Genomic DNA, 25,681 nt, shown 5'->3' on the forward strand with positions numbered 1-25,681 from the left:
TCGAAGTCCGATTGTGGTGAGGCAAGAGGTGACAGAGGTCAACATATATCTATTATGTCCCCTCTCCACAACATCATTGAAAGGATGTCTTCAGGAGTAGAAATGTCAGAGCCAAGTGAAAACCACGAAATTCATCCCATGAGCAACCCCAATGACTTTGCGTCTTACCACGACGATTTGGCAAGTGCAAGCGATACTGATACACATTCAATCAGCACGAACTTTTCATATCATGATGGAAAATCATTATTGGAACAAGGAATTAAGAAGCTTGCCTTGCAACATTTGCAAAATCAAGACTCTGCTCCCGACACAGTTAATGCACAGAACAGTTTACACCTACCTCCTTATCTGAGCAGTTCTCACATGACAGATACAGCAACAGCAGCAGCAGCAGCTGTACCACGTAGCGAAAGAAGAATATCTCTTTCAGTTCACCCAACAGATCAAGATACCCTCCCAGCAACTTCTAGATCAAAAAGACCATCGTCGTCCTCGACTTTTGGGGGTTTGGATCCGGACAGATTGAAGTCTGCTCAATATAAAATGGGTACAATTGACGATGATGGGCAAAGTGCGCATGATATTCCTTCACCAGAACTGGTCGAATTGTATACAAGCGTTCAGGAATGTCGTGAACTTAGAAAGAGATATCAAGAAGTATCCCTTCAAAAACACCATCAAAATCCAAAGAATAGACCTGATTGGAAAATTTATCCACCACCACCAAAACCCACATATGATGCGGCTAATAAAACTGTTGTAAAGGTTGAAAACCTTCCTGATTCTAAAACCTTTGATGTCAATGAATGTGAAATTCCTGGACCAGATCCAGACATTAGCTTCAAGCCTAATGATGACGAGGTTTTTGTTTTATATGACAACAAAAGTGAAATGCAAGAAAGAGTGGGCGAAAAAATTCCCTCTTTAAGAGACTACTATATTGATATGGAGAAAATCATCAGTGTTTCATCTGACGGACCAGCTAAATCTTTTGCTTTTAGAAGATTGCAATATTTAGAAGCTCGTTGGAATTTATATTCACTTTTGAACGAATACCATGAAACTGCTGTTTCTAAGAAAAATCCTCATAGAGATTTTTATAATGTAAGGAAAGTTGATACTCACGTCCATCACTCTGCTTGTATGAATCAAAAACATTTACTTCGTTTTATAAAACACAAACTACGTCATTCTAGTGATGAAAAAGTCATTTTTAGAGATGGAAAAGTTCTAACATTAGAAGAAGTGTTCAAATCTCTAAATCTAACAGGATATGACCTTTCTATAGATACACTTGATATGCATGCCCACAAAGATACTTTCCATCGATTTGATAAATTCAACTTGAAATATAATCCTATTGGAGAATCTCGTTTGCGTGAAATATTCCTAAAAACAGATAATTTCATTCATGGAAAATATTTGGCAGAAATAACTTCTGAAGTTATATCTGATTTAGAAAACTCAAAGTACCAAAACTGTGAGTATAGAATCTCTGTCTATGGAAGATCCACGGATGAATGGGATAAACTAGCTGCATGGGTGGTTGATAATAAACTTTTTTCACATAATGTAAGATGGCTAATTCAAATTCCTAGGTTATACGACATTTACAAGAAGACAGGAACTGTGGAAAATTATTTTGAAATCTGTAAAAATGTATTTTTACCTTTATTCGAGGTTACACAAAATCCTCAATCACACCCTAAGCTACATATATTTTTACAGAGAGTTATTGGATTTGACAGTGTTGATGATGAATCAAAAATTGACAGAAGATTCCAAAAAAAATATCCAAAGCCATCTCTTTGGGATTCCAACCAGAACCCCCCATATTCCTACCAACTTTACTATTTGTATGCCAACATAGCCTCCTTGAATAATTGGAGATCGAAAAGAGGCTTCAACACCTTTGTTCTGAGACCCCATTGTGGAGAAGCTGGTGATCCAGAGCACTTAATATCAGCTTACCTTTTAGCTCAAGGCATATCTCACGGTATTCTTTTAAGAAAAGTCCCCTTCGTCCAATACCTCTACTATTTGGATCAAATTGGAATTGCAATGTCGCCTTTATCAAACAATGCCTTATTCTTGACTTATGATAAGAACCCAATCCAATACTATTTCAAAAGAGGTCTTAATGTTTCTTTGTCCACGGACGATCCATTGCAATTTTCTTACACTAGAGAACCCTTAATTGAAGAGTACTCTGTCGCAGCACAAATCTATAAATTGTCCAATGTTGATATGTGTGAATTGGCAAGAAATTCAGTTCTACAAAGTGGTTGGGAAGCTCAAATAAAGAGACATTGGATAGGGAAACATTTTGAAAAGGATGGAATTGAAGGTAATGACCAAGAAAAAACAAACGTTCCAGATATTAGGATCAACTATAGATATGAAACACTAAAGACAGAATTGGAACTTGTCAAATACTATTCTGATTTCAAGAATATGGTTCAATAAATAAATTTATTCTAGATCAATCATAATTATATAAAAAAAAAATTATCATTAATTTCATTTATCAAGATATTAGTTACAACGCCTGTTGATAATATGTGGGTTTAATAAGATCTATAGCATATCAAGAGAACATCTATCATTAATACCTTTAAGCTCTTAACCTTGTAAGGTACTCTTTCTTTTCGATTTTATCAAACATGCATTGCCGATACTGATCGCTCAATGTCTCGTCGCATTCCCCAATAAGGTCATAAAAATTATCTGATGGTTTCCCATATCTTGACTTACTATGTAAAACGGTTGGAAAGAACCAAAAGAAGTAGTTATCTCCCAAAAACTCTTTCAGATTAATAATGGCATTATTTTTATTCCAAAAATCCTGACCTTCCCCTGGTAAGAACTGGACAACATACCGATATCCGTCGAATGGGTTGTATATGCAAAAACATTTCCTAGATGCCTTTTTCTTATTTTTAACTTCAATAACTTCGATAGACGTTCTATTACAACACATATAGTAGACGTGGGTTAGAAATAACGGTCCTACCATGAATAACGCGCAACAAGCAAGAATGAAAACAGCATAAACGTTTCCACTTGTATGATGTTTAAGTTTCTTCATCTGCGACCCTATAGAAATCACCATAATTAGGGAGCTGATCATTAAGTAAAAAGTAAATTGGACAAACATCCTGTGATTAGAACGTCCAATAACACTTCCAATCCATACACAGTAGTGATCAAATCGCGGGACGCAATATCCTAGTTTATTTGAATGATGAGTTCTTGACATTTTTAAGCTCTGGCATGTCGTACACCAGATTGGATATCCTCTGTCATCACATGGATATATGTCAGGCGGTGATATACTACTCTCGTCAATTCGTACAGAATTTGCTGAGGCTAAGCTAGTATTCGTTGCTGGAATTGCAGTTACAACGTCTGGAAGAATACTGAAAGGAGGGACATGAGGTTGTTGACCTGGTCCTATTATCACAATTAAAGCCCATATATACCATACCAAAAAAGTAAGAAACAAATTAGCAATGATGAGTCCGATGCATGCAGCCTTATCATGAAATTTCTCGTATAACCGTAAGTAACAAAACTGGTGAGAAAAAGCCCATACCCCATAGCATTGAAGTACAATAACTAAGGATGGGACCAAATATCTGAAATTGGGGTGATGGGTAAACCTTGTTATCCTCGCAACCAAAGGCATGTCTTCATTTTTGTATCTTTATTTAAACGCGGTAGTTCCTTAGAAGCAATCAATGAAAACACTAAGAAAAGAACAGAAGATATGCAAAATAATTGCAATCGCCTCTGCCAACGACCCCCGAGAATACTGACACGAATAAAAATTAGTTCTACAGCTTGCAACTTTTTATAGCTCTAAGTTATTCAGCTCTTTTGTGTTGTATTCTGCAACATGTTTTTCAAAGCCTTGTTTTAGTGCAATTTGACATTTTCCAAGTGCCATAATAATATGTACGTAAAAATAAGTACAATATGAAGTCTGTCCGAAAATATCTTTTTACTTTCAATGTTCTGCAAATTATGAACAACTTAAAAAAAACCAAAAAAAAGACAGAAGAAGGCTTTTCGGGGTTCGAAAAGGAACATAAAGAAATTTTTTTAAAAAAAATATTGAGAATGGCGCTACCATTTTTACATGTGATGTGTTTCTACTTATTTATTGTTATATGAAAGTTCATATATTGTCTTCATTTGTTTGCATATATACCTTTTTTTTTTTTTTGAAGTTAAAGAAACGAGTGGAGTTGAACTCATCACTGCATCGTTGACATTTCTAATAAATGATTGCTTGAGGCTGCAATTCTTCTTCCTACTTTAGTAATAGCATCAGTATTGCGAAATCAGAACTAAACGTTTGAAAATGGCAAAACCAGTTAATGTCGCCGATCTACCGTATTATGATCCAGTGGTGGATAAAAAGGTAGCTTTAGTAACAGGCGGAAATTCGGGAATTGGGTACTATACTGTCCTACATTTATATTTACATGGATTTAAGGTATACCTTGGTGGTAGAAATAGTCACCGGGTTAATCATGCAATCAAAGAAATCAGGCAAGAAGCAAAAGTGAGGTTACAGAAAGACAAGGATAATACTTTATCAAGAAAGGTAGGACAACTTGAATATTTGCACATAGATTTAACGGATTTAAATTCCGTAGAGAAGGCATGCAAGAAGTTACGCACACAAGAGACCACATTGGATGTTTTAATCAATAATGCAGGTGTTATGGCCTTGCCGTACGGCCTAACGAAAGATAATTTTGAGATTCAAATGCAGACTAACTATATTTCTCATTTCCTACTCACTATAAGATTATTACCGCTTTTGAAGGCAGCACATGGCAGAATCGTTACCGTATCTTCTGTAGGTCATCAACTCATACTTTTCAACTGCAATCCTGGCTCGCAGTTTAATTATTGGCCAGATGCCTTTTTCATGTGGTGCAGATATGCCTTGGCTAAGACCGCATCCATTCAATTTACAAAGATGTTGGCTATAAAGCATCCTGATATCCTTTCGGTATCTCTTCATCCTGGGCTAGTAATGAACACAAATCTTTTTAGTTATTGCACAAGACTTCCATTTGTAGGAATTTTCTTTTGGATTCTGTTTCAAGTAGTTGGATATTTCTTCGGCGTTTCAAACGAACAAGGGTCTATATCGACATTGAAGTGTGCACTCTCACCAGATCTTTCAACAGAATTGGATAATGGTGCTTATTTCACAACTGGTGGATATATGTCAACCCCAAGTCGCGTTGCAAGAAGCCTAGACAATGCTGCATCAACATGGATATGGACAGTAAACGAACTTCGTAATCGTGGACACGAAGTTTAATGTTTTCCAGGTAATATTCAACACAAGCAAAAAAAAAAAATACACATATATATATAATTACCTTCCCTGCTACTATTTTTGTAGTGCATTTACTTGTAATCATATGAGAAGGGCTCTGTTTTAATCAACACTTATTGCCAGTTTTGATCAGCGTATCAATCGGAATCATCTCCTAGAAGCTTTTTTAATCCATCATCACTCTTTTGGTCACCTGACAAAGTTTCTATGGTGAGTCAAGTTACGTGGTGAATGAAAATGAGGACAAAAAATTTTTGAAAAATTACTGAATTAAAAATGAAGAGCATTCGCATTTTAATAGACCAAGAACTTCACTAACTGGGTTGTTCTAAAAGCTATAATATATTATTCAAAGACAAAATATACCCAAGAAGTAAAAAGCATGTCTGCCAAAACCGAATCTAAGGGTCTCGTTCTAGAGAACACAGCTCGTAGAGATGCTTTGATTGCCATTGAAAAGAAGTACCAAAAACTTTGGGCCGAAGAGCATCAGTTTGAAATTGATGCTCCTTCTTTAGAGGATGAAAACATTTCTATCGACTCAGAAGAGTTGCAAAAGAAGTATCCAAAATTTATGTCTTCTATGGCTTATCCATACATGAATGGTGTTTTGCACGCTGGTCATTGTTTCACATTATCAAAGGTTGAATTTTCCATTGGTTTTGAAAGAATGAACGGCAAGAGAGCTCTATTCCCATTGGGTTTCCATTGTACGGGTATGCCAATTCTAGCATGTGCGGATAAATTGAAGAGAGAAGCAGAGATGTTTGGCAAGGACTACATGGGTGCTCCGGTTGATGAAGTTGAAGAAGAAGAAGTAAAACCTGTTCAAGAAAAAGAAGACCCAACGAAATTTAAAGCTAAAAAATCTAAAGCTGCTGCCAAAAAGGGTCGTGGTAAATATCAATTTGAAATCATGTTGCAACTAGGAATTGCAAGAGAAGATGTCATTAAATTTGCTGACGCCAGTTATTGGTTGACTTATTTCCCACCTTTGACTGAAAGGGACTGTACCTCATTTGGTGCTCGTATTGATTGGAGAAGATCATTCATTACCACTGATCTAAATCCTTACTATGACAGTTTCATTAGATGGCAAATGAATAAATTAAAGGCTCTTGGAAAAATCAAATTTGGTGAACGTTACACTATTTACTCTGAAAAGGATGGACAACCTTGTATGGATCACGACAGACAATCTGGTGAAGCAGTTGGTCCTCAAGAGTACATCGGTATTAAGATTGAAGTTACCGAGTTTGCAGAAGCTGCACAAAAGATTGTCGATGCATCTGACTTGGATCATTCTAAAAAGATCTACTTTGTTGCAGCTACCTTAAGACCAGAAACCATGTATGGTCAAACCTGTTGTTTCGTTTCTCCAAAAATCAACTATGGTGTGTTTGATGCTGGCGACTGTTACTACATTACCACGGAACGTGCCTTCAAGAATATGTCTTTCCAAAAGTTGACACCTAAGAGAGGGTATTATAAACCTGTCGTTTCCATCCTTGGTAAAGACTTCGTGGGATCTAAGATTCATGCACCTTTGACTCCATACCCTGAATTGAGAATATTACCTATGGATACAGTTATCGCAACAAAGGGTACTGGTGTTGTTACCTGTGTCCCAACCAACTCACCAGATGATTACATGACTACCCAAGACCTCAAACATAAACCTGAGTATTACGGAATTGACCCAGAATGGATCAATCACGAGTTGGTACCTGTCATTCATACCGATAGGTACGGAGACTTGACAGCCAAGACTCTTTGTGAAGAGCTTAAAATCAAATCTCCAAAAGACACTAATCAATTGGCAGAAGCTAAAAAGTTGGCTTATAAAGAAGATTTCTACTCAGGTACTATGATTTACGGTAAATACAAGGGAGAGAAGGTAGAAACAGCCAAAAATAAAGTTAGAAACGATTTGATTGCTAACAATGAAGCTTTCGTGTATAATGAACCAGAGTCTGTTGTCATTTCTCGTTCTGGTGACGAATGTGTCGTCTCTTTAGAGGATCAATGGTTCATTGATTACGGTGAAGAGGAATGGAAAAAGCAAGCTGTTGAGTGTTTGGAAGGTATGGAAGTGTTTGCTCCTGAAGTTAAGAACGCTTTTGAAAGTGTGCTAGAATGGTTAAAGAACTGGGCTGTTTCTCGTAGTTATGGTTTAGGTACTAGAATCCCATGGGATCCAAAATATTTGGTTGAGTCATTATCTGATTCCACTATCTACCAAGCATTTTACACAATTGCTCATTTGCTCTTCAAGGATTATTACGGTAAGGAAATTGGTCCTCTTGGGATTAAGGCTGAACAAATGACTGATGAAGTATTTGACTACATTTTCCAACACACCGATGATGTGAAAAGTACCGATATCCCAATTGAAGCCTTGCAAAAATTAAGAAGGGAATTTGAATATTTCTACCCATTGGATGTCTCTATTTCAGGTAAGGATTTGATTCCAAATCATTTGACCTTCTTTATTTACACCCACGTTGCGCTGTTCCCAAAAAAGTTCTGGCCAAAGGGTATCAGAGCAAATGGTCATTTGATGTTAAATAATGCAAAGATGTCTAAATCAACTGGTAACTTCATGACTTTGCAACAAATGGTAGAGAAGTATGGTGCAGATGCTTCTAGAATTGCCCTCGCCGACGCAGGTGATAGTGTAGAAGATGCAAACTTAGACGAGTCCAATGCTAATGCCGCTATCTTAAGACTTTATAACCTAAAGGAATGGGCTGAAGATGTTGTGAAGAATGAAGAAAACTTGAAGACCGATTCCGAATATGGCTTCTTTGACACCGCATTCGAAAATGAAATGAACTATTTGATTGAACAAACTTATAAACAATATGCTGCCACAAACTACAAGAATGCATTGAAGTATGGATTGTTCGATTTCCAAGCTGCTAGAGATTACTATCGTGAATCTTGTGAAACTATGCACCGTGACTTGGTCTTACGTTATATTGAAAACCAAGCTTTGTTGTTGGCCCCAATCGCACCACATTTTGCTGAATACATTTATCGTGAAGTTTTAAAGAAAGAAGGTTCTGTTCAAAATGCCAAATTCCCAACTGTCAGCAAGCCAGTTGATATCGGTATTTCTGCTTCCTTAGATTATGTTAGAGATCTACAAAGGTCTATTAGAGAGGCCGAAGGTCAAGCTTTAAAGAAAAAGAAGGGTAAGGGTGCAGATGTCGATCCTTCAAAGCCAGCAAAATTGATTTTGTACATCATCGAAACCTTCCCAGAATGGCAAACTAAGTATATTGATTTGGTCCGCGAACTTTTCGAGAAGCAAAGTTTGGATGACAACAAAGTTATTAAGACTAGGGTTGAACCAAAGGACATGAAACGTGCAATGCCTTTCATTTCTTTGTTGAAACAAAGATTGAGTACTGAATCCCCAGACTCCGTCTTCAATAGAGAATTGCTATTCAATGAAATTGAAACTGTTAAGGCTACATTTGATTCTTTGAAGAAGTCCTCCCAAGCGATAAAGATCAGTGAATATGAAATTGTTTCTTTGCCATATAACGCAGATGTTGGTAAGAACATTTTCACTAATGAAGAGGTTGTTGTTCAAAAAAGCAAGGTTGTTGAAAACGCTATCCCTGGGGAACCAGCCATCATAATCAAGAATATCTAAATGTTACGATGATTAGGTGTATATGTTCATCTATATCTTTACATAGATGATTTTTGGATATACGTATAGAGGTATATCATATGATGTCTTAAATTTAGTAAGTTATTAATTTCATATAGAATGACGTAATTAGAATTGATAGTATTCGAGTGCAGTAAGTGCTAGATGTTAATCCTTCAATAAATTTACCCGCAGAATACCCCGGGATTTATTTTTTTGTTATTTTCTCCAATACAGCATTGTGTTCCCGGAGTATTAAGAAATTTCAAACAAAGAAACAGCGCATATCAAATTTCATGATTCCTAATTGTTGATTCTTAATTGTTATTGGTCCGTATAACTCCGAGGTCCAAGATAAACTGTAAATAACGAAAGGCTTGATTTCTCTCTTCAGTTTAAATATTCACTGCAATATTATGCATTTACCCACATACCCCCACCCCATTATATATATACTGCACAACTTACATTATGTTTTTCTGCTGAAACAAATTTGTATTCGCTACTACTGCGTTTGAGATAATCGTCATGTCATTCATACACATTTGACTATTCAGTGCTAAAACTGTGGAAAAATATTTGAATTAACATCAGAAGAGGGAAAAAAAGGCGATGTTTCTACATGATTCAGTTTCAGTTGAGCTTATAAAAGAAGATTATGATAAAATACTCTCAGATCATTTCACTGATTCAGAGCAATACCTAATTTACTCAAAACATCAAGACTTTGATTTAAACTCTTGTATGGAATTATGTGACACAGTAGAGACATTAAACCAAACAATCACAGAGACTCGAATGGATATGCTCAAGGTGCAATTTGACTTCAACTCATATTTGCAACAAAGCCAAAAACTTCGGTCTGAAAAAGATGCAGAGCATTTATTTGCGATAGAGAACAATGGTTCTATAAAAGCTTCCAAGACGAATGGTGTATAGCAGAACTAACTTCTCCTGGTCTTTAAGACATCTATCATGGCAACTCATTCCAATTGCATTGATTACTAATTTACGACAGTTATATATGCACTATATGTTTAAGTATTGAATAGCAGAAGGTAGAGGTATTTCGCTGAGGAAACCACTTCATGTTTCGCTAATTCCGAGTCTCTTTAAACTTCACAAGTCCATCATCACAGGATCCAAATGTGTTAAAACCACCAAGAAAAAAGTAATATCAGAAGAGAACAAAATATATGACACAGTAGGTCTTGTAAAATTATCAATTTTCTCAGTCATTTTTATCAAACTTGCGCTTTAAATCTAGAAGTCTAATTATAGGCTTTTTTCTACCTCTCTTGCGGTTTATCAGTTTATCCTGTTCATTCAAAAGAATTTGCCTTTGTAATTTTTCCTTCGCTTCCTTATCCTTAAGGTGATTTGTCTCTTCAACACTTGGGGGATGAAATGGTTTCAAATCTTTTATGACATCGGATGGAACATTATCCCACTCACTGAAGAATTCTTGTCCAGTAGCACTAGAAACCCAGGGTACTGGCTCGCTGAGTTTCTCAAGTTTCATAGCAAATTGCATTAATTTATCTTCTTTGGCATTTTTATCCCCTATAACTATAGGTCTATATCCTGAATATAGCATATCCGAGTTAAACTGCTCTCTCAATACATGATCAGTTGTAGGAACTCTTGGAAGCCATGAATAATCTCTTGGAAGTTTTTTTGTTACTGCTTTTGTAGTATTTATCTCATTGGTATCATTAATATCTTTCATCGCTGATTTAGAATCTGAAGCTTCAGCATTGTTACATTCATTCATATCTCTATCATATTTGTGCTTGCTGCGTTTCCCCTTAAGTTTTGATTGTTTTAAATTTTGCTTTAGCAGTATCTGATTATTCTGAAATGTTATAGAACTTTGAAATCTCCGTCCGACAGCATGTAAGATAAAAGAGCTACCAGGTCTTGGAGAGAGAGGGCGGTTAATAAACCTCACATTAGAAAACATGGTGACGCTTGATAAGGAGATCGAAAGATGCTGTATTTCTTCAATAAAGTTCAAAGTGGCGATTAACACAAACAAGGAGTTATTAAAAGTGAAGTGGGTAATATGAAATCAAATTTTTCGTTGGTAAAAGGTTGGTAGTACGAATCAAAGTGCCAAAGACGTTTGGTCTACAACGGCTGATATTGTGCGAAATGTAAAAACTTCACTAGCTCTTATTTGTCTGTACTTTTTTGTGAGGATACTACTTTTAGAACTCTTTATTCAGTCATTATTATTTATATGTAAAGTGTAGTTTTTCTATTTTCAAAAAATTCATGGGTCTTAAAATGATTAGAAGAATTGAGATTTGAAGATAGTATCATGAAAAACGGGTTTAGGTATGAGTAGAACGTATTCAAAGGAATATAGTAAATAGATAATTTGTGATACCTTAATAACCTACAAGTTCCTTATTATAAGGATTTACTTGTTTGCACCTTTTGAACTAATCTCATCCTTCGTTGGTTATATAACCAACCTAAAATGGGTTTATCGGATATTTACTCTTTGCTACCTTGGGTTCAAACCGTTCAACAGCATGAACCAATAGAGCCTTTAACGTTCATTGATAATAAATATGATACACATGTCACAATAAAAACATTGATTGATAAATATATTCCAGAGTTCCAGCATGGCAGTACGTCATTAATACCACCATTTTTATGTAGTGGGCACATGCAGACGATTTTTAGTTCTATGTTCACATTCGAAAATAAACATCAAGTTTACTACAAGAGATGGATTTTAAACTATCCTGATGGTGGTGAAGGGGCACTAGATATTTGTGTGCCGAAATTATCTTTCAAAAAATCGAGCTATGTACCAATCAATCAAACCAAACAACTACTTGAACGGTATACTTACTTCACTCCTGATGAACAGTTCGAATCCACTGATTCGAAACCAATGCTCATTGTTTTGCATGGCTTGACGGGCGGGTCGAATGAGAGTTACGTTAGATCTCTTGTAGATACTATCTGCAACAATTACGGTTTCGAGGCTTGCGTTTTAAATAGCCGTGGGTGCTGTCAGTCTAGTATCACTACGCCATCCTTATACTGTGGTCTATGGACAGATGACATTAGGCATTGTGTGAAAGAACTTCGCTCACGATTTCCAAATAGAAAGTTCTTTTTACTGGGTGTATCATTAGGTGCCAGTATGGTCGCTAATTACTTGGGTCAAGAGGGCGATAATTCAGACATATCATTGGGTGTTGTTTTAGGTAACCCATGGGATTTGGCAGAATCATCATATCACCTCGAAAGAAATATTATTGGGAAGTATGCTTATAGCCCAGCCTTGGCAAAGAACCTTGTTAAACTAACTTCATCGCATTTGGATGTTCTTAAAAAAAACCCAGAAATGGCTAAATTGTACACTGATCATCTAAATAGTGTGAAAACTGTAGAACAATTTGACAACTATTTTACTTCAAGAATGTTCGGATTCAACACTTCTTTTGAGTACTACAGACATGGTACCAGCTCTAATAGACTATACAACATGAGAACACCATTACTAATTCTAAATGCTTTAGATGATCCTATCGTGGGAAGCGAATCACTTCCATATAGAGAAGTGCAGTGTAACCCTTTTATCATGATGATAACTACTACAAGAGGGGGTCATATAGGTTGGTTTGACGTTAATCTTGAAAGATGGTACGTTAAGCCCGTTTGTGAATTATTGCATAAGTTCTATACCGATATCTGCATGCAAAATCTAATACCAGATATACAATCTGTTTCTTTGCCAAAAAAGAATTCTTTCAAGGTTGATAGAATTGTAATTTGATAACAACATTAATATTCTCTTCTAATTTGCTACATAATTTTGTGAGTAAATAAATACATTTATTAGAAAATCCGTTCTAATATACAACAAAATACTAGCAAATCTGATACCAAGTGATGTGTAATGTACACCATCTGGAGAGAAGGCTCCACAATCAATCGACACATCATTAATGATAGAGGACGAAACTAAATTGTAATTCCTACTGGCAGCGTTAGAGTTCTACGAACGCTAGTTTGAACAGAGGATTGAAAGTTGGACAGAGAGGTGAAACTGTCACAGAAGCTCTGTGGGATAATAAGTGGTGTGCTTTTAATTGATTCAGGTGCTGGAGAAAGAGGATGTAAAGACTCAATATCGGACCCAGAATCATACTCAGATTTGGAGATGGATTCTTCTTCCGTATGAGATTCTTCGTTTGAAAAGATAGCATCTGATTCATAATCTGTTGTAATGGCCTCTAGCAGCTCTTTGTATACATCATTGTCTTGAGAAGCTTGGAACTTTGCAATTTGTAGTCGCATCTGTATCCTTTGAGAGATTACGGCGCGAAGATAAGAGTCCCACGCTTTTCTAGCGTTTGTCACTTTTACCGATTCTGGGAGTGATTCTGCCGACGAAGAATAGCTTAACGCGTCTTGGAAAATGGACTCATCATGTAGTGAAGAAGTAATAGAATCCATATCTGAGCACAGAGATTGCATTTTATTCGTATCAATGATATACTCATCCTCAGCATCTTCCTCTTCCTCCTCATCTTCCTCACGGATACAATAGCTTTTGTTATCAAATCTAGATAGCGGAATTACCTTGTTTTTAACAACAATAGATGGTTGTCTTACTGCCATGTTAAGGTTTAAAGATGGTTGTGAACGAACTAGTTTGTTCGAATAATTTCTTGCAACGTCATGTTTATTCTTTGAATCAGTAATTGAGTTATTAGTAACCAAAATAGAAGCCGCTCTTTTAATCGAGGATGGAGTTCTCCTTAGAGAATGATGAGTTGCACCCGGTGTCTTCAGATCATCATTGTTAATATTTTGAAATTTAGTTGGTGTAGTAACAGGAAGATGGTTGCTTTCGAGATGAGAAGCTAAGGATCTTATAGTTTGAGACCTTTTTATGTTCGCCAGATATCCATTCGAACGCATAAGATGTGATGTCGTTTTTTTCTTGTCACTCTTGCTCAATCTGCGGTGCTTGTAAGAAAATAATCTTCGTTTAACTGTAAAGTAGAGTTTTTTTAGATATCTCTTTAGCTTCAAGCCTGCCTTGGTGAAATATTCAAGCATTCCGCCTTTACAACGTATAGCATTAGATCTTTTTAACTGTGAACGTTGCGATGATAAAGATGTTGATCTTTTAACAAGACTTTTCTTTGAGTTTAGTTTTATATCAGAGACTGTCCTTTGCAATAGAGGAACGTGATTATTTGGCGAGTTATTCTCGGAATCAGAATTACTTGAGATTTGAAAGGAAATATTATCGGCTGTCGGTAGAGTGAAAGATGATGTAACCGCAGAAAATGTTTCGGGGATGCATTGCATGTCAAAGTTTCCTTCTGATGGTTTGCCAAATTTTGGTGAGTTGGAAGAAGAACAGATCTTTGGAGTTCTTTCTGGAGCCAATGTTCCTGGGTATTGCACTGAAGAACCAGAAGATGAGATATATGAATAGCGGTTGCTATTTAAAGCACCCTTAGAATTTCTGGTTGCAGACAGGCGCTCGGGATTTGTAGTATTATCTGATATGTTTGCAAAGGAGTAGTACCCATTCGAAGAGTTTCCAGAGTTGGAGTTGCTAGTAGTATAATCAGAGAAGTGAAGGGAATGTGTGTCGTCTTCTGAACATTTGTTCAATTGTTCATTAAGCAAGTGGTGATTATTCAAAGCATGCTCAGAAATCTTTCTCAAATGCTGATTCTCCTCATAAGGAAATCTAAAATCAGCTTGTGATCCATTGTAGGATTTTGTTTTAGTTCTAGTAGGGGTTCTGATCATTTATTCCTTATAGTGTAAAAATATATATGTGCACTTTTCAAAGAACCGTGCATTAACGGTGTACAATCTATCGCAAAAACACTAATAGTTGGAGACGATTAATTCAATATTCAGAACTTAAGAACCCAAGACTTCTACTCTAATTTTGTCTACATGCTCATCGAACACAATTTAAGACGTATTAGTAAACAATGTGGTCTACCCACTTCTTTGTATATATATATAATATTTATTTGAGCAAAACTGACAATCCAAATCACGGCTGAACTGCCCATATAGTTAGTCCAGCAAAAACTACTTAATTAACCTTTAAGTCTAAGTTACATTCTGCTGACTTTGTATGCCTGCAGGTACGCACCCTGTCATTTTTCTGTAGGCGGCAGAAAAATAAATCCTTTAAATTTCATGCTGGGCTTTCAAAAAATACCATTGTATTGTGTAAATGAAGGGTGCTGGGTTTAAGAACACCACCGTGCATCACATAGTAAGTTATGATAATGCAGTCTCATGATGAATTTGCCTAATAAAAAATTTACCTATGATTGAAGGCTCAAACACTTTGGTACAGCTAGCATCCTTAGTTTAGGTAGAGCAATTCTTCAAGTGCTTCTCGACAGGGATCATTTCAGAAACATTTTGCCTTTGCTTTAGTTCTCTGCGTTATGTAAATAAGTAAAGACTTATTTCAGTTATGAACAAACCATATTGCTGCACATTGCTAGTAATTCCTTGCTGTCATTGCGACATAAATACCCAACAACACAAAGTTGGTAAGTATTGTTCATGATTTCAACAAAGTAGTAGCCAAATTTTTATTCCTTTGTACGTTATCGATTTGAAGCTTTATACACATATCATGGGTCTATTTCCCCCTGTTTTAGAACTATAGGCGCTGATAGGTAAAGAGTGGAAAAGCAGTAAATATCTTATATCCTTACAAAACATTGTGCTAGAAATGTATACTTTTATTAGCTGAAATCTCACTAAAAACTAAATGTTAATGAATTTACACTACCAGCATTTTGTCTCTAGGCAAGCTAAAAGCTATGTCTTCGTGTAACAATATCAATAACTGATTATTGTTGCATTCTCGTTATGTGGGTTGTCGTTTCTATCCTGTTACTGTTATTTACTTAGGTCAAAAATGTAATACTATACTATCCTCATTGTGTTTTTGCCTAGTTTTCCTTGAGATCATATAGTACATAGTTTCATTTCTTATTTTTATGAAAAGAAAATAAATAGTATACATTTTTAGAGCGATGCCCAGAATGCTACGAAATGAGATGTCATTAATAAGAATAATTGAAACGAGTGGCTATAATTGGTAAGTTTGAAGTGGCACCTACCGTTATATAGCCAATCAAAATGTCTTGGCTTATAAAATTCTATCCGGATCTCAGCTGTTTTGAAGGTATTGATGGTATCAATAATACTAAAATAAGGCATCGTCTAAAGAAACTTTTCTACAATGACAGCTACCGAGTATATCCATACGAGAAACCTCAAGAGAGATCACTTTATAAATACTGGAAAAATAGGCGTACCATTTTCAAACTTATTGATGAAGGTGATATCTTCTTAACAGATGAATTATGGTTCAGCGTAACTCCAGAGAACCTTGCTCAATTCACTGCAAGCTACATAAGACATTGTCTACCGCATGCTAAATACGTTGTTGATGTATTTTGTGGGGGTGGAGGAAATGTCATACAATTTGCAAGACTATTTGATAAGGTATATGGGGTCGATTCTAACATCGATCATTTGTATTGCACTTATAAAAATGCTCAGTGTTACGAAGTAACTGATAAAGTTAACTTAATATACGGGGATTGGGAAGCTGTGCTGAACAAAACTTTGAAAAACAAAATCAACCAGAAGCAAGACTGCATTTTCGCATCCCCTCCTTGGGGTGGTGTTAATTATTTAAAGCAGGACACCTATGATTTAGAAAAACATTTGGAACCGGTCTCTCTTTCTAAGCTTTTAGTTCTTCTTTTCAAGTTATGCGACAACGTTGTTTTATTTCTTCCGAGAAATTCTAATTTGGATCAACTGTCTGCTATTACCGAAGAACTTTTGGGTCCAGGCGAAAAGTGCAAAGTAGTGTATGTTAAAGACAATGGCTACATGAAAGGGATTTTAGTGTTTTGGGGTAGGCCCTTTTACGATTTTTCCGACCAATATCCAGAGGGTAACGACAATGCACCAAAGTTAGAACAAGAAAGAGATATTAACATAAGAATGGAGGATTTATATTAACGAATTGTCATTAGCATCTATTAATGTAAATTATCTCTAAACTGTTTATACAGTACGATCACCTATTCATTTAACATATGTAAGTAGACCATATATCATATAAGGGAAGGGTTCGTAAGCCCATTATACTCACCTAAGAATTTGAGGGAGTATCAACTTTGGAAACGGATACTTTACCATCAGAAATTTCTCTAAACTTAGTTATTAGATTTCCGTCGATGTGTTGTTTCATTATGTCTTCTTTCAGAGACTTATTGATCATTGATACACCGTTTATGAAGAGATATGGGACGTCTGGCGACTGTGATGCTTCCTCATAATTTGATTTGTAGGTCTCCAACTTGTTTCGTCTTATGTACTCTTGAATACGGTCACCATAAGTGTGTTTATCAAGATCCACTACGATTACCTCTGGCGAGAAAGTGTATTCTGTGTTAAGCATATTCTTTAAACCCAAAGAATCTTTGTTTGACGATCTAATGAAAAGCACAGCTGGGGATGTTGTTAGAATTTCTTGAAACCCCCTGGCTGGACTGAAGGATGATGATGATGATGGCATATCTTGATTACCTCCATTTGAGTTTGGATTTGTGTTTGGATTTGTGTTTGTAACTGTGTAGCTAGGATCATTCTGAAGCACTGCTGGGGCAACTTCCGATTCCGCAGGAAGGTGCACTTTGGAAGGCGACAAAACATTTTGCTTGCGCAATTCTAATTCTTTCCCATTTTCAGATTCACTGATAATCAGCTGCTCTTCGATGTTGGATGTCTCCTTCTCTAAGTTATTTTCAGAATTTGATGCAATTTGTGATATGTGATTCGTGAGTGTAATACCGATATCTTCTTTCTGGTCCTCTAATTCGGAGGATGCATAGCTGTAAAGGTTTACAAACTGATCATCCACACCAGCAGTTACAACTAATAGCGCGATCAAACTGAATAATGCAATAGTAATGGCTAAAGCCTTGCTGCTTTTTCTACTAGGCTTCTTGCTGTCGAGAGTTCTCATAATGTCGTTTAATGATGTCTAATTCCTATGCTTGACCTCCGATATCCTTAAAAGTTCCTGACAATTTTAATATGAGAAACCCTAATGTAGAACAGTTTAGGGTGTATATATCGCACTTCTTTTTATATAGTACTTCTTTCCCAGGCATCCGCCCTTTTGTAGAGGCTTGAAACACCTTTCTTACTAAACTAAGATCATCCACCCCTCCGTTTCGGATTCACTTCAGTTCAAAACGCATTGATTACCCCATTCCATTACCAATAGCAGTAGTTCCGTTGTAAAAGAAATGCGAAAAAAAAAAAAAAAAAAAAAAATAGATCCCGAATAAATTGACCGTATGACCGGAAGTAACATACTCTCAGTTAATGGCTGTGCCACATAATTCTGGGCAGGGTGGTACGCCAAATTCATCGGTTAAAAAAAAACGAAAAAAAAACAAAAACAAACCAACGACGTCGCGAATGCAAATCTGAAAAAAAAGTTTCGTTCATTCAGTCCGAACTACCGCACAGGGAAATCTTCCCGTTCATGTTACTATTAATAAAGGAACGCCATTGTAGTCAATCAAGGCTTTGTTCATAATCATTAACAACAAAATCAACCAGATGCAGAGGATTGGAAGGATGTCTTCAAAACTTGTATATTTCTATATTTGAATTAGGATGTATTTGACTACGAATTAACTAAAGTGTTTGTACCAACAATTTTTGGCAGATACTAACTTCACGGCTTTTCGTAGTTTCCCCGACACTGTGTCCGGATTTTATTTAATCAGTTTTTGAGTGTGTTGATACCAGTAAAGGTACAAAACGGGGCTTCGGGGATTGATTCGTCGCGGAAAATACAAAGGAAGGAAATAGAAAAGCCATTCAATTTATTTGTGATCGAGAGAAAGCTTGTTAAGAGCTTTGCTTCTTTGATCAAAATTACTAAAGTCGTTCTCAATACTTTTCTAACAAACGGATTCGCTAGAATTTGGAAGGATATCAGAGGCTGTCAGATACTTGGTGGACAGTTTCGTGTACGTTCCGTCATCTAATGTATTACCGCTGCTTGTACTGTCACATGTAGTACTACTGTGACTTATACTTGCGCCACTTCCAATTGTAAGGGGTCGTTCAAGAGACCCTCTGTTGTTTAACTCACTCGCATCTGAAGAGATCGGTTTCAATGCGCGCTTTTCGATGTCAGTATGTTTATCCGCTTCGCTATTGCCTACATGGTTGCTGCTGAATTCTGCTAGGTTATGCCTTAACATTTTTGAGCTGGTTAACGCCTCAATCATTTTATCCTTCCGGGCTAAAGACTGATTCAACTGCATCAACTCTTGTTCCTGTTCGTGCAGTACTTGTGTCAGATCCACGCCATATGCCGTGGAAAGAAGCTCTGTGGTAGCATTAGAACTCGATGTAAATCTTCTTTCCAAACTTTCAACCTGAGCTACGTATCTCTTCATCTCTAGAAATTGAGAGTTCATATTCATGAGTTTTGTTTCCAGCATAACTCCAATGTCCGATGGAAGTGACTCGATAATCTCTATTAACTGAGAATCTCTTAATTCCGTAGGTTCTAACAACTCTAAATTTTCGTAATGCTGTAGCTTCAATTTGAGAAACTCATTCTCCTTCCTTAGCAGATCATCTGTCTGCTGTGCTGAAGTGGTCCCGATAAAGTCATTTCGTGTGTTTCCTTGCTTTGTCAAGGAATTTATCAAATCCTGCTGTTCACGAATTTGCTTTCGTAATGATTGTATCAGTTGGGTTTTCCCCAAATTAGTATCAGAGTCATTCCGTTTCACGTTCAAAGTTATATTCTTGGCACGACTAGCAAATCTTATTGTGTTCATGGATTCCATATTTGTTTCTGGTCTTGTATCAATAGTACAAATTGTGGCAACCAATGAATCTCCACTTAGAGCAGGCTGCAATATTCTTGTCAACTTTGAGTCTCTATATGGTATATGACCTAAGGCCGCTCCGTTCCCTGTACTCTCCATACTTAGCTTAGATATCACAGTACCGAGCGCTAATAATGATTTATTGATATATGCACCTTCTTTTCGCCTCTCCTGTTTTCCAGTAGCTCTTTCTGAGCCCGCTAGATCACAGAGAGATAATGTACTAATTACCTCCTCTCCAGTCAATTCATCAGTGCAAAATACTCTAATAAGCACCACTGCATGTGATCTTGAAGATCTGGTGTTAAAATCTGTTTCACCAGTTTTACGATTGTGGTCACCAATAGAGATGCATCTCATCAATTCTTCTTTACTACTCACATTTCGTTCAGTTAATCCAACAACTTTGACACCATATCTTGGATCATCTCTTAATTTTAGATCATTAACTAGGGCATTAGCTGAATTTGTCATATTATTAGAAGCAATTCCAAATGGTTTGCCTTGAGGTAGATTTAAGAGGTCAAAGATTCTTTCATTATATATTTCCAAATAAGAAACCTTAACATTGAATTTTTTGTTAGGTAAACCCTCATTTATACGATCGAATACTGTGTTCACACACATTGGAATAATACCTGGTCCTGAATCAGATCCACTCATTGTGTATGTTTTACCAGACCCTGTCATACCATAAGCGAAAATAGTGCAGTTAAAACCCTCGAACAGTTTATCCACCATTGGCAGAGCAATTGTTTTGTAGACTTCATTGTTACTCATACTAGGACCAAATACATGGTCAAAACCAAACTCGCCAAACTCTTCGTGGATTATGGAGTTGTTGCTTACATGCCATGTGTCTTGTTTATTTTTGCTAGGCTTTATTCTAACCCCAACTGATATTGTTCCTTGGTATAGACTTCTAGATCCATGAGTTGGAGAAGCTGCCCGTGTGGAGATGCTACGAACTGGTGAGGAGCATTGACTTGACGATGACGATGAGGTGGAATGAGGTCTCGTTCCAAAAGAAGTCCTTAGATTAGGTGTGCTTGGTGGTCTCATTAGTCGCTTTGGAGAGTTATTGGATAATGAATTAAAGGGGGCAGAAGGCTTCATCATCATCACCTACCCTTACTTCCTTTATAAATTCGTGACTATCGTTTGCGTAACTTTTATATTTGTATCTATACTATCCTTAAAATTTAAGCACACTTAGTTAATTAGTTACTTCTTTGTAACTATACTCACGACAACTGAAAAAGTTATTTATAAAAAAAGGAAAACAAGTCACAAACTTTTATTAAACAGTTACAAGTATATGCAATGACCAGATTTCTCTCTTTGTTATATAAGTGTTCATGTTCAAACTTGTGTCCGATCTCATATTGTGTCTCTCTTTTCAAGATAATATGCCAATCATTTAAATGTTGACAAATTACCTGTTTAAGGTAAAATAGAAAAGAGATATAACAGAAGAAAAAGTTACCTTCACCAAACTTAAAATTCAAAACTCAATAATTCCAAGTTTGATTTTAGCATTAGGACCCTGCTACTGGCAGTTAAATTTGGGGAAGACATTACAGGGGATATGAGAGTGATTACTTTCAAACCCTTTTAATATCCCACGTACATACTTCTAGGTAAAAGAACAAAACAGTTTAGTTTACTTGCCAACTTAATCGGACAGTAAAAATACACATAAATTGGTGTGAAAGTATATTGAAAAGAGTTAGGCAGTACATATACTATATTTCCTTGCTTCAAATTTTGATTTTAATTTTATTTAGACGTCTGTTTACAGCCAGTCTACTGCTTGTCTGTAGTAAATAAAAAAGACAACAGTTCCAGTTTTAGTTCTTATAATTCTTTTACTTTTAAAGGGGATCAAAGCTCAAATGGTAAGAAATAAAAAAAATAACTTCCATCCATTTGTTTATTCTAGCATTCATATAGCAAAGGAAGGAGGAAAAGGTAATATAATATGGATAAATTTATTCAATCCGAATATCCAATAAAACCACTGAAAAAGAACCTCTTGGAATATAATATAAAGTTCTTGATCATTTTCGATTTTACATAATAAAGTTCAGACGGCCTTTGCTAATCCCACAGCGTTATGGCCCAAATCGTAGATGGAATAATACTTACGCAAGAAAGCATCACCTATGATTGCCAAAGGACCAACAGGTTCAGGGAAGTCCATTGGGATAAAAGCAGAAATACAAGATCCTGACATTTCTAATGTGTAGTCATATGGAGTAATCGTAAAGTTATGACCGCTGAAATTCAATGTCAAATCTGGGAGAGAAGCTCTTGAGTCACAATCGACAGAGTATTGTCCAGACCAGCCCTTCTTTGCGCCAATTTCAGAGTTCAAAATTTCAGCCAATCCACTTGGAAGCGCAATCAACGAAGTACCAGTATCAATGGCAGCACCGTGACCTTCCAAGACAGCGTATTCATCACCTAGACCAATACCTTCGAATTTGACTTCCCAATAGGCCTTACGACGAACTGGTAACCAGGTGATATCACCTGTATACTTAGATGAATCAATTCCACCGAAAGTAGCTTCACCGCCATCTTCAGATTTATCAGCATCCCCTAAGTAGAATGCAAAGACAGGTTCGTCCAAAAGGCCTTTCTTAATGGCATTGTAGACTGGTGGAACAATTTTGTTGACAGAAATGGTGTCGTAAGCCAAACCAAGAATACCATCAAACTTACCAAAAGCAAAGGCCAAGCCGGGCTCGCTTGTAGCTTCAGCAAAGTCCTGGTCAGCAATTGCCAAGTCACCAAGAGTTAACAAGTCACTCGATACGTAACCTTCCAAAGAACCTGAACCATATTGAATGGAAAACTCAGAACCATTAGCTTTGTAAGTGGATGAGGATTCATGGTCATACTTAGTGTGCAAAAAGCATGCCAAAGAGCCACATTCAGCACTTGGGACCCACAAGTTTGAGGAGCCGGTATCTAGGATAACCTTAAAGGATTGTGGTGGCGTACCTAGCGTAATTTCAGTATAATACTGAGCATTTAAGTAGTTTGTCAATGGAACACTTGTACTTTCCTCAGTGAAAACGGTATCAACACCTTCCCTGGAGAATGTTTCTTGTGGGTATGCCCTTTTGAAATTGCTCAAGTACTTTTCCCCCAAACGAGAGACATGCGCAGTGAATGGCATGCCTTGCAATTGGTCTTCTAGTTTCTCCTTGTAAATCTTACTTTTATGAACTTTCGCATCTGCGCCGTCTAGCAACGCTATAAACAACGAGGCTAGCGACAATAAAGTTTTGCCAGATAATTGCATTTTACAATAAAGTTAATATTAATTTGATATTAGCAAGGCTAATGGATTTTATTATGACCCTTTTTTGAAATTTCACAACAGCACAGCAGCTAATACCTTTGTGTTAAGGTTATAATGATGCTGTCGCCTTCTATCTTCCTCTTTCCAAAGATTTTTTTTAAGTTCTCCCCTAACGTTTAGAGGCAAAACTTCAATAAACCACCCCCTTCTTTTCACTTAAATACTTAAAACTATTTCTTTTTTTCAGACTGGAAAGGTAGAAAATGTGACATGAAAACACAGACAAAGGGGATATATTAGAAAGCTGGGTTAATTGGAAATTAGTCTATACAACAAATTATACAACAAATTGTAGACGACGTTATTTTTACATTCCAGATTTATAACCATTGCTCGATGAAAAGGTCTTGCTTATGCTTTCCAGGACTTCAATGATTTATCATTCATGTGACTTTGTTTTTTTCAGACAGGAGTATAGCAAAAAAATATATACGCAGTAACAAGAACAGCATGAAAACAATAAGAAAACATAAACTATAATCAAAGACCTGAATGAAAGGTAGTATAAAAAAGAATAATAAGTAGTATACCAAATCAGTTTTGCTAATTGGTTACATATAAACCGAATCGCAAAATATATACCAAAGATGACCTCTGTAGAGGGTAATGATGACAAAGTTAATACGGATACAGTGAAGTCAGAAATAGTTACAAATTTCCATCCAGTACCTGATTCCGTGTTAAAAAATCACGAGCTGTTTGTTCTTAAAACTACCCTATCTATTCTCAACAATCCTGACTTGGTACTTGGAGATCTAGATAAACTGCCTAACAGGCTGCCTGAACTTCCTTCCTTTACTATAAAAGAAAGACTTTCTGACAATAATGACTCTTACGTTTTGGGGAAAGGCGACCTCAGTGGGGAGGCTAAAATTGATAAGCAAGGACATTTGAAAGGTAGTAGAAACTACTTATTTCCAACTTTCTCATACTCGTGTCCTGAAAACAATAATTCAGAAAATCTATATGTGTTAGTGAGAGACTTAATCAAGGCTTTGAACCTGAATGATGACGAACAACACTTTTTGCAGAAATATTCCGACCTTTATCCAATGGATGCACCAGATAATCTTTTGGAATACTTAAAATCCAAAAAGGCTTTGCCAAAAGATGTAACTTCAGCTAAATATACCACGGCAAGATCTGCTTTTCTTGTGTTTGGTGCTGCGATATTGGCTTCTGGTTCAAGAGTTATCGATGATTACTGGGAACAACTTTCAAAAGAACAGGGATTTCAAACGCAACACAGAGTTTACATACTCTCCGCAAAACTTATTGATATGATACACGCTATTGAGCCCAAATTTTCGCATCACGTAACCACACTTAATACCAACACAACTTTAGAGTCGCAATCAAAAACTCCATCTAGTATAGATGGAATTCGTGTTAATCAGAATTCAAGTACCGATCCGGATCCACAATTTGAGAATCCTTTCTTAACGGTGACTGAAATCCCTTCTACAGAAGTAAGAAGAGAATTTTTAAATCACCTTGCAAATGGAAATCCTACAGCTATCATTGCTGGGCAGACTATACACGGATCAATAGAATTGAGTAACGCTTACAAAATTCCAAAATATCACTACAAAAACTCGTTTGCCTCTGCCCAACAAAACAATGCCCTTGATACACCAATCGGCACGCATACTCATCCAGTTGAATCACATAACTTTGGTAGAGGTCGTAAGGCAAATTACGTGCCGCCAGAAGAAACAGACGTATTGGCCCAAATTCCAGGATGGAAATTTACGCAGCTTCCTACAACCACAAATCAAGAACTTCCGACGACTTTCAGTTCTGGTGGGCTACCGATTTATAATAAATTAAAGTTACCAAGTAGGCTCAAGGAATTAACACCTAACCAAATTAAAGATTTAGAGCGCTCGCACGATGTTGTTCAATTGAATAAAGTATTAGGTAATGTTAGAAAGGTACGAAATAGTCGATGGACAAAATTCTGGCAATACAAAGCAGGGGTTCCTGTGGGATTGACAGAAGAACAGATTCCTTATTATAAATCTCGCTACCTGCAAAATGTTTTGGACCACGTTGAGGTGAATATTGTGCCAAATGATCTTAAAAACGTTGATGAGAAGCATACCGTTAAAAGGATTCCAAACCCGAACTTTATAGGATATTCCAATATAAGCGGCTTTAAACCTCCCTTTATTGATAAACCTTGAAAGCTTCTCGATTTTGAACTTACATATTTTTTGTTATTTTTTTTATAAACACTATGGCTATATAATAATGTATATAACTACAATAATAGAAAGCTTGTGAAGGATGGGTGCTCCAAAGTT

At 36.5% G+C, this 25,681-nt stretch overlaps 12 protein-coding genes across 12 annotated transcripts; 6 read left to right on the forward strand and 6 right to left on the reverse strand.

The window, feature by feature from the left end:
• Positions 1–54: 54 nt before the first annotated feature.
• AMD1 (AMP deaminase) lies at positions 55–2,469 on the forward strand (the record flags this gene model as incomplete). The annotated part of the gene is made up of 1 exon (XM_022821256.1): positions 55–2,469. One exon carries the CDS (start codon positions 55–57, stop codon positions 2,467–2,469), a length of 2,415 nt encoding a protein of 804 aa, XP_022677635.1.
• Positions 2,470–2,617: 148 nt separating this feature from the next.
• PFA5 (palmitoyltransferase PFA5) lies at positions 2,618–3,691 on the reverse strand (the record flags this gene model as incomplete). The annotated part of the gene is made up of 1 exon (XM_022821257.1): positions 2,618–3,691. The coding sequence occupies one exon, from the start codon at positions 3,689–3,691 to the stop codon at positions 2,618–2,620; it is 1,074 nt and encodes a 357-aa protein (XP_022677636.1).
• Positions 3,692–4,369: 678 nt separating this feature from the next.
• Positions 4,370–5,347, forward strand: ENV9 (Env9p; the record flags this gene model as incomplete). Its single annotated transcript, XM_022821258.1, has 1 exon — positions 4,370–5,347. The coding sequence occupies one exon, from the start codon at positions 4,370–4,372 to the stop codon at positions 5,345–5,347; it is 978 nt and encodes a 325-aa protein (XP_022677637.1).
• A 400-nt stretch (positions 5,348–5,747) lies between these two features.
• Positions 5,748–9,029, forward strand: CDC60 (leucine--tRNA ligase CDC60; the record flags this gene model as incomplete). The annotated part of the gene is made up of 1 exon (XM_022821259.1): positions 5,748–9,029. One exon carries the CDS (start codon positions 5,748–5,750, stop codon positions 9,027–9,029), a length of 3,282 nt encoding a protein of 1,093 aa, XP_022677638.1.
• Positions 9,030–10,260: 1,231 nt separating this feature from the next.
• PET20 (Pet20p) lies at positions 10,261–10,803 on the reverse strand (the record flags this gene model as incomplete). Its single annotated transcript, XM_022821260.1, has 1 exon — positions 10,261–10,803. The coding sequence occupies one exon, from the start codon at positions 10,801–10,803 to the stop codon at positions 10,261–10,263; it is 543 nt and encodes a 180-aa protein (XP_022677639.1).
• A 711-nt stretch (positions 10,804–11,514) lies between these two features.
• MGL2 (putative carboxylic ester hydrolase) lies at positions 11,515–12,831 on the forward strand (the record flags this gene model as incomplete). The annotated part of the gene is made up of 1 exon (XM_022821261.1): positions 11,515–12,831. One exon carries the CDS (start codon positions 11,515–11,517, stop codon positions 12,829–12,831), a length of 1,317 nt encoding a protein of 438 aa, XP_022677640.1.
• A 188-nt stretch (positions 12,832–13,019) lies between these two features.
• On the reverse strand, positions 13,020–14,831 carry AIM44 (Aim44p; the record flags this gene model as incomplete). Its single annotated transcript, XM_022821262.1, has 1 exon — positions 13,020–14,831. The coding sequence occupies one exon, from the start codon at positions 14,829–14,831 to the stop codon at positions 13,020–13,022; it is 1,812 nt and encodes a 603-aa protein (XP_022677641.1).
• A 1,368-nt stretch (positions 14,832–16,199) lies between these two features.
• TGS1 (RNA methyltransferase) lies at positions 16,200–17,096 on the forward strand (the record flags this gene model as incomplete). Its single annotated transcript, XM_022821264.1, has 1 exon — positions 16,200–17,096. The coding sequence occupies one exon, from the start codon at positions 16,200–16,202 to the stop codon at positions 17,094–17,096; it is 897 nt and encodes a 298-aa protein (XP_022677642.1).
• Positions 17,097–17,229: 133 nt separating this feature from the next.
• On the reverse strand, positions 17,230–18,105 carry PRM4 (pheromone-regulated protein PRM4; the record flags this gene model as incomplete). Its single annotated transcript, XM_022821265.1, has 1 exon — positions 17,230–18,105. The coding sequence occupies one exon, from the start codon at positions 18,103–18,105 to the stop codon at positions 17,230–17,232; it is 876 nt and encodes a 291-aa protein (XP_022677643.1).
• Positions 18,106–19,057: 952 nt separating this feature from the next.
• Positions 19,058–21,124, reverse strand: KIP2 (Kip2p; the record flags this gene model as incomplete). Its single annotated transcript, XM_022821266.1, has 1 exon — positions 19,058–21,124. The coding sequence occupies one exon, from the start codon at positions 21,122–21,124 to the stop codon at positions 19,058–19,060; it is 2,067 nt and encodes a 688-aa protein (XP_022677644.1).
• Positions 21,125–22,088: 964 nt separating this feature from the next.
• On the reverse strand, positions 22,089–23,315 carry PEP4 (proteinase A; the record flags this gene model as incomplete). Its single annotated transcript, XM_022821267.1, has 1 exon — positions 22,089–23,315. The coding sequence occupies one exon, from the start codon at positions 23,313–23,315 to the stop codon at positions 22,089–22,091; it is 1,227 nt and encodes a 408-aa protein (XP_022677645.1).
• A 647-nt stretch (positions 23,316–23,962) lies between these two features.
• Positions 23,963–25,561, forward strand: SWP82 (Swp82p; the record flags this gene model as incomplete). Its single annotated transcript, XM_022821268.1, has 1 exon — positions 23,963–25,561. The coding sequence occupies one exon, from the start codon at positions 23,963–23,965 to the stop codon at positions 25,559–25,561; it is 1,599 nt and encodes a 532-aa protein (XP_022677646.1).
• Between the last annotated feature and the right edge of the window lie 120 nt (positions 25,562–25,681).

This window comes from Kluyveromyces marxianus, chromosome 7, assembly GCF_001417885.1.
Source record: "Kluyveromyces marxianus DMKU3-1042 DNA, complete genome, chromosome 7".
NCBI lineage: Eukaryota > Fungi > Ascomycota > Saccharomycetes > Saccharomycetales > Saccharomycetaceae > Kluyveromyces > Kluyveromyces marxianus.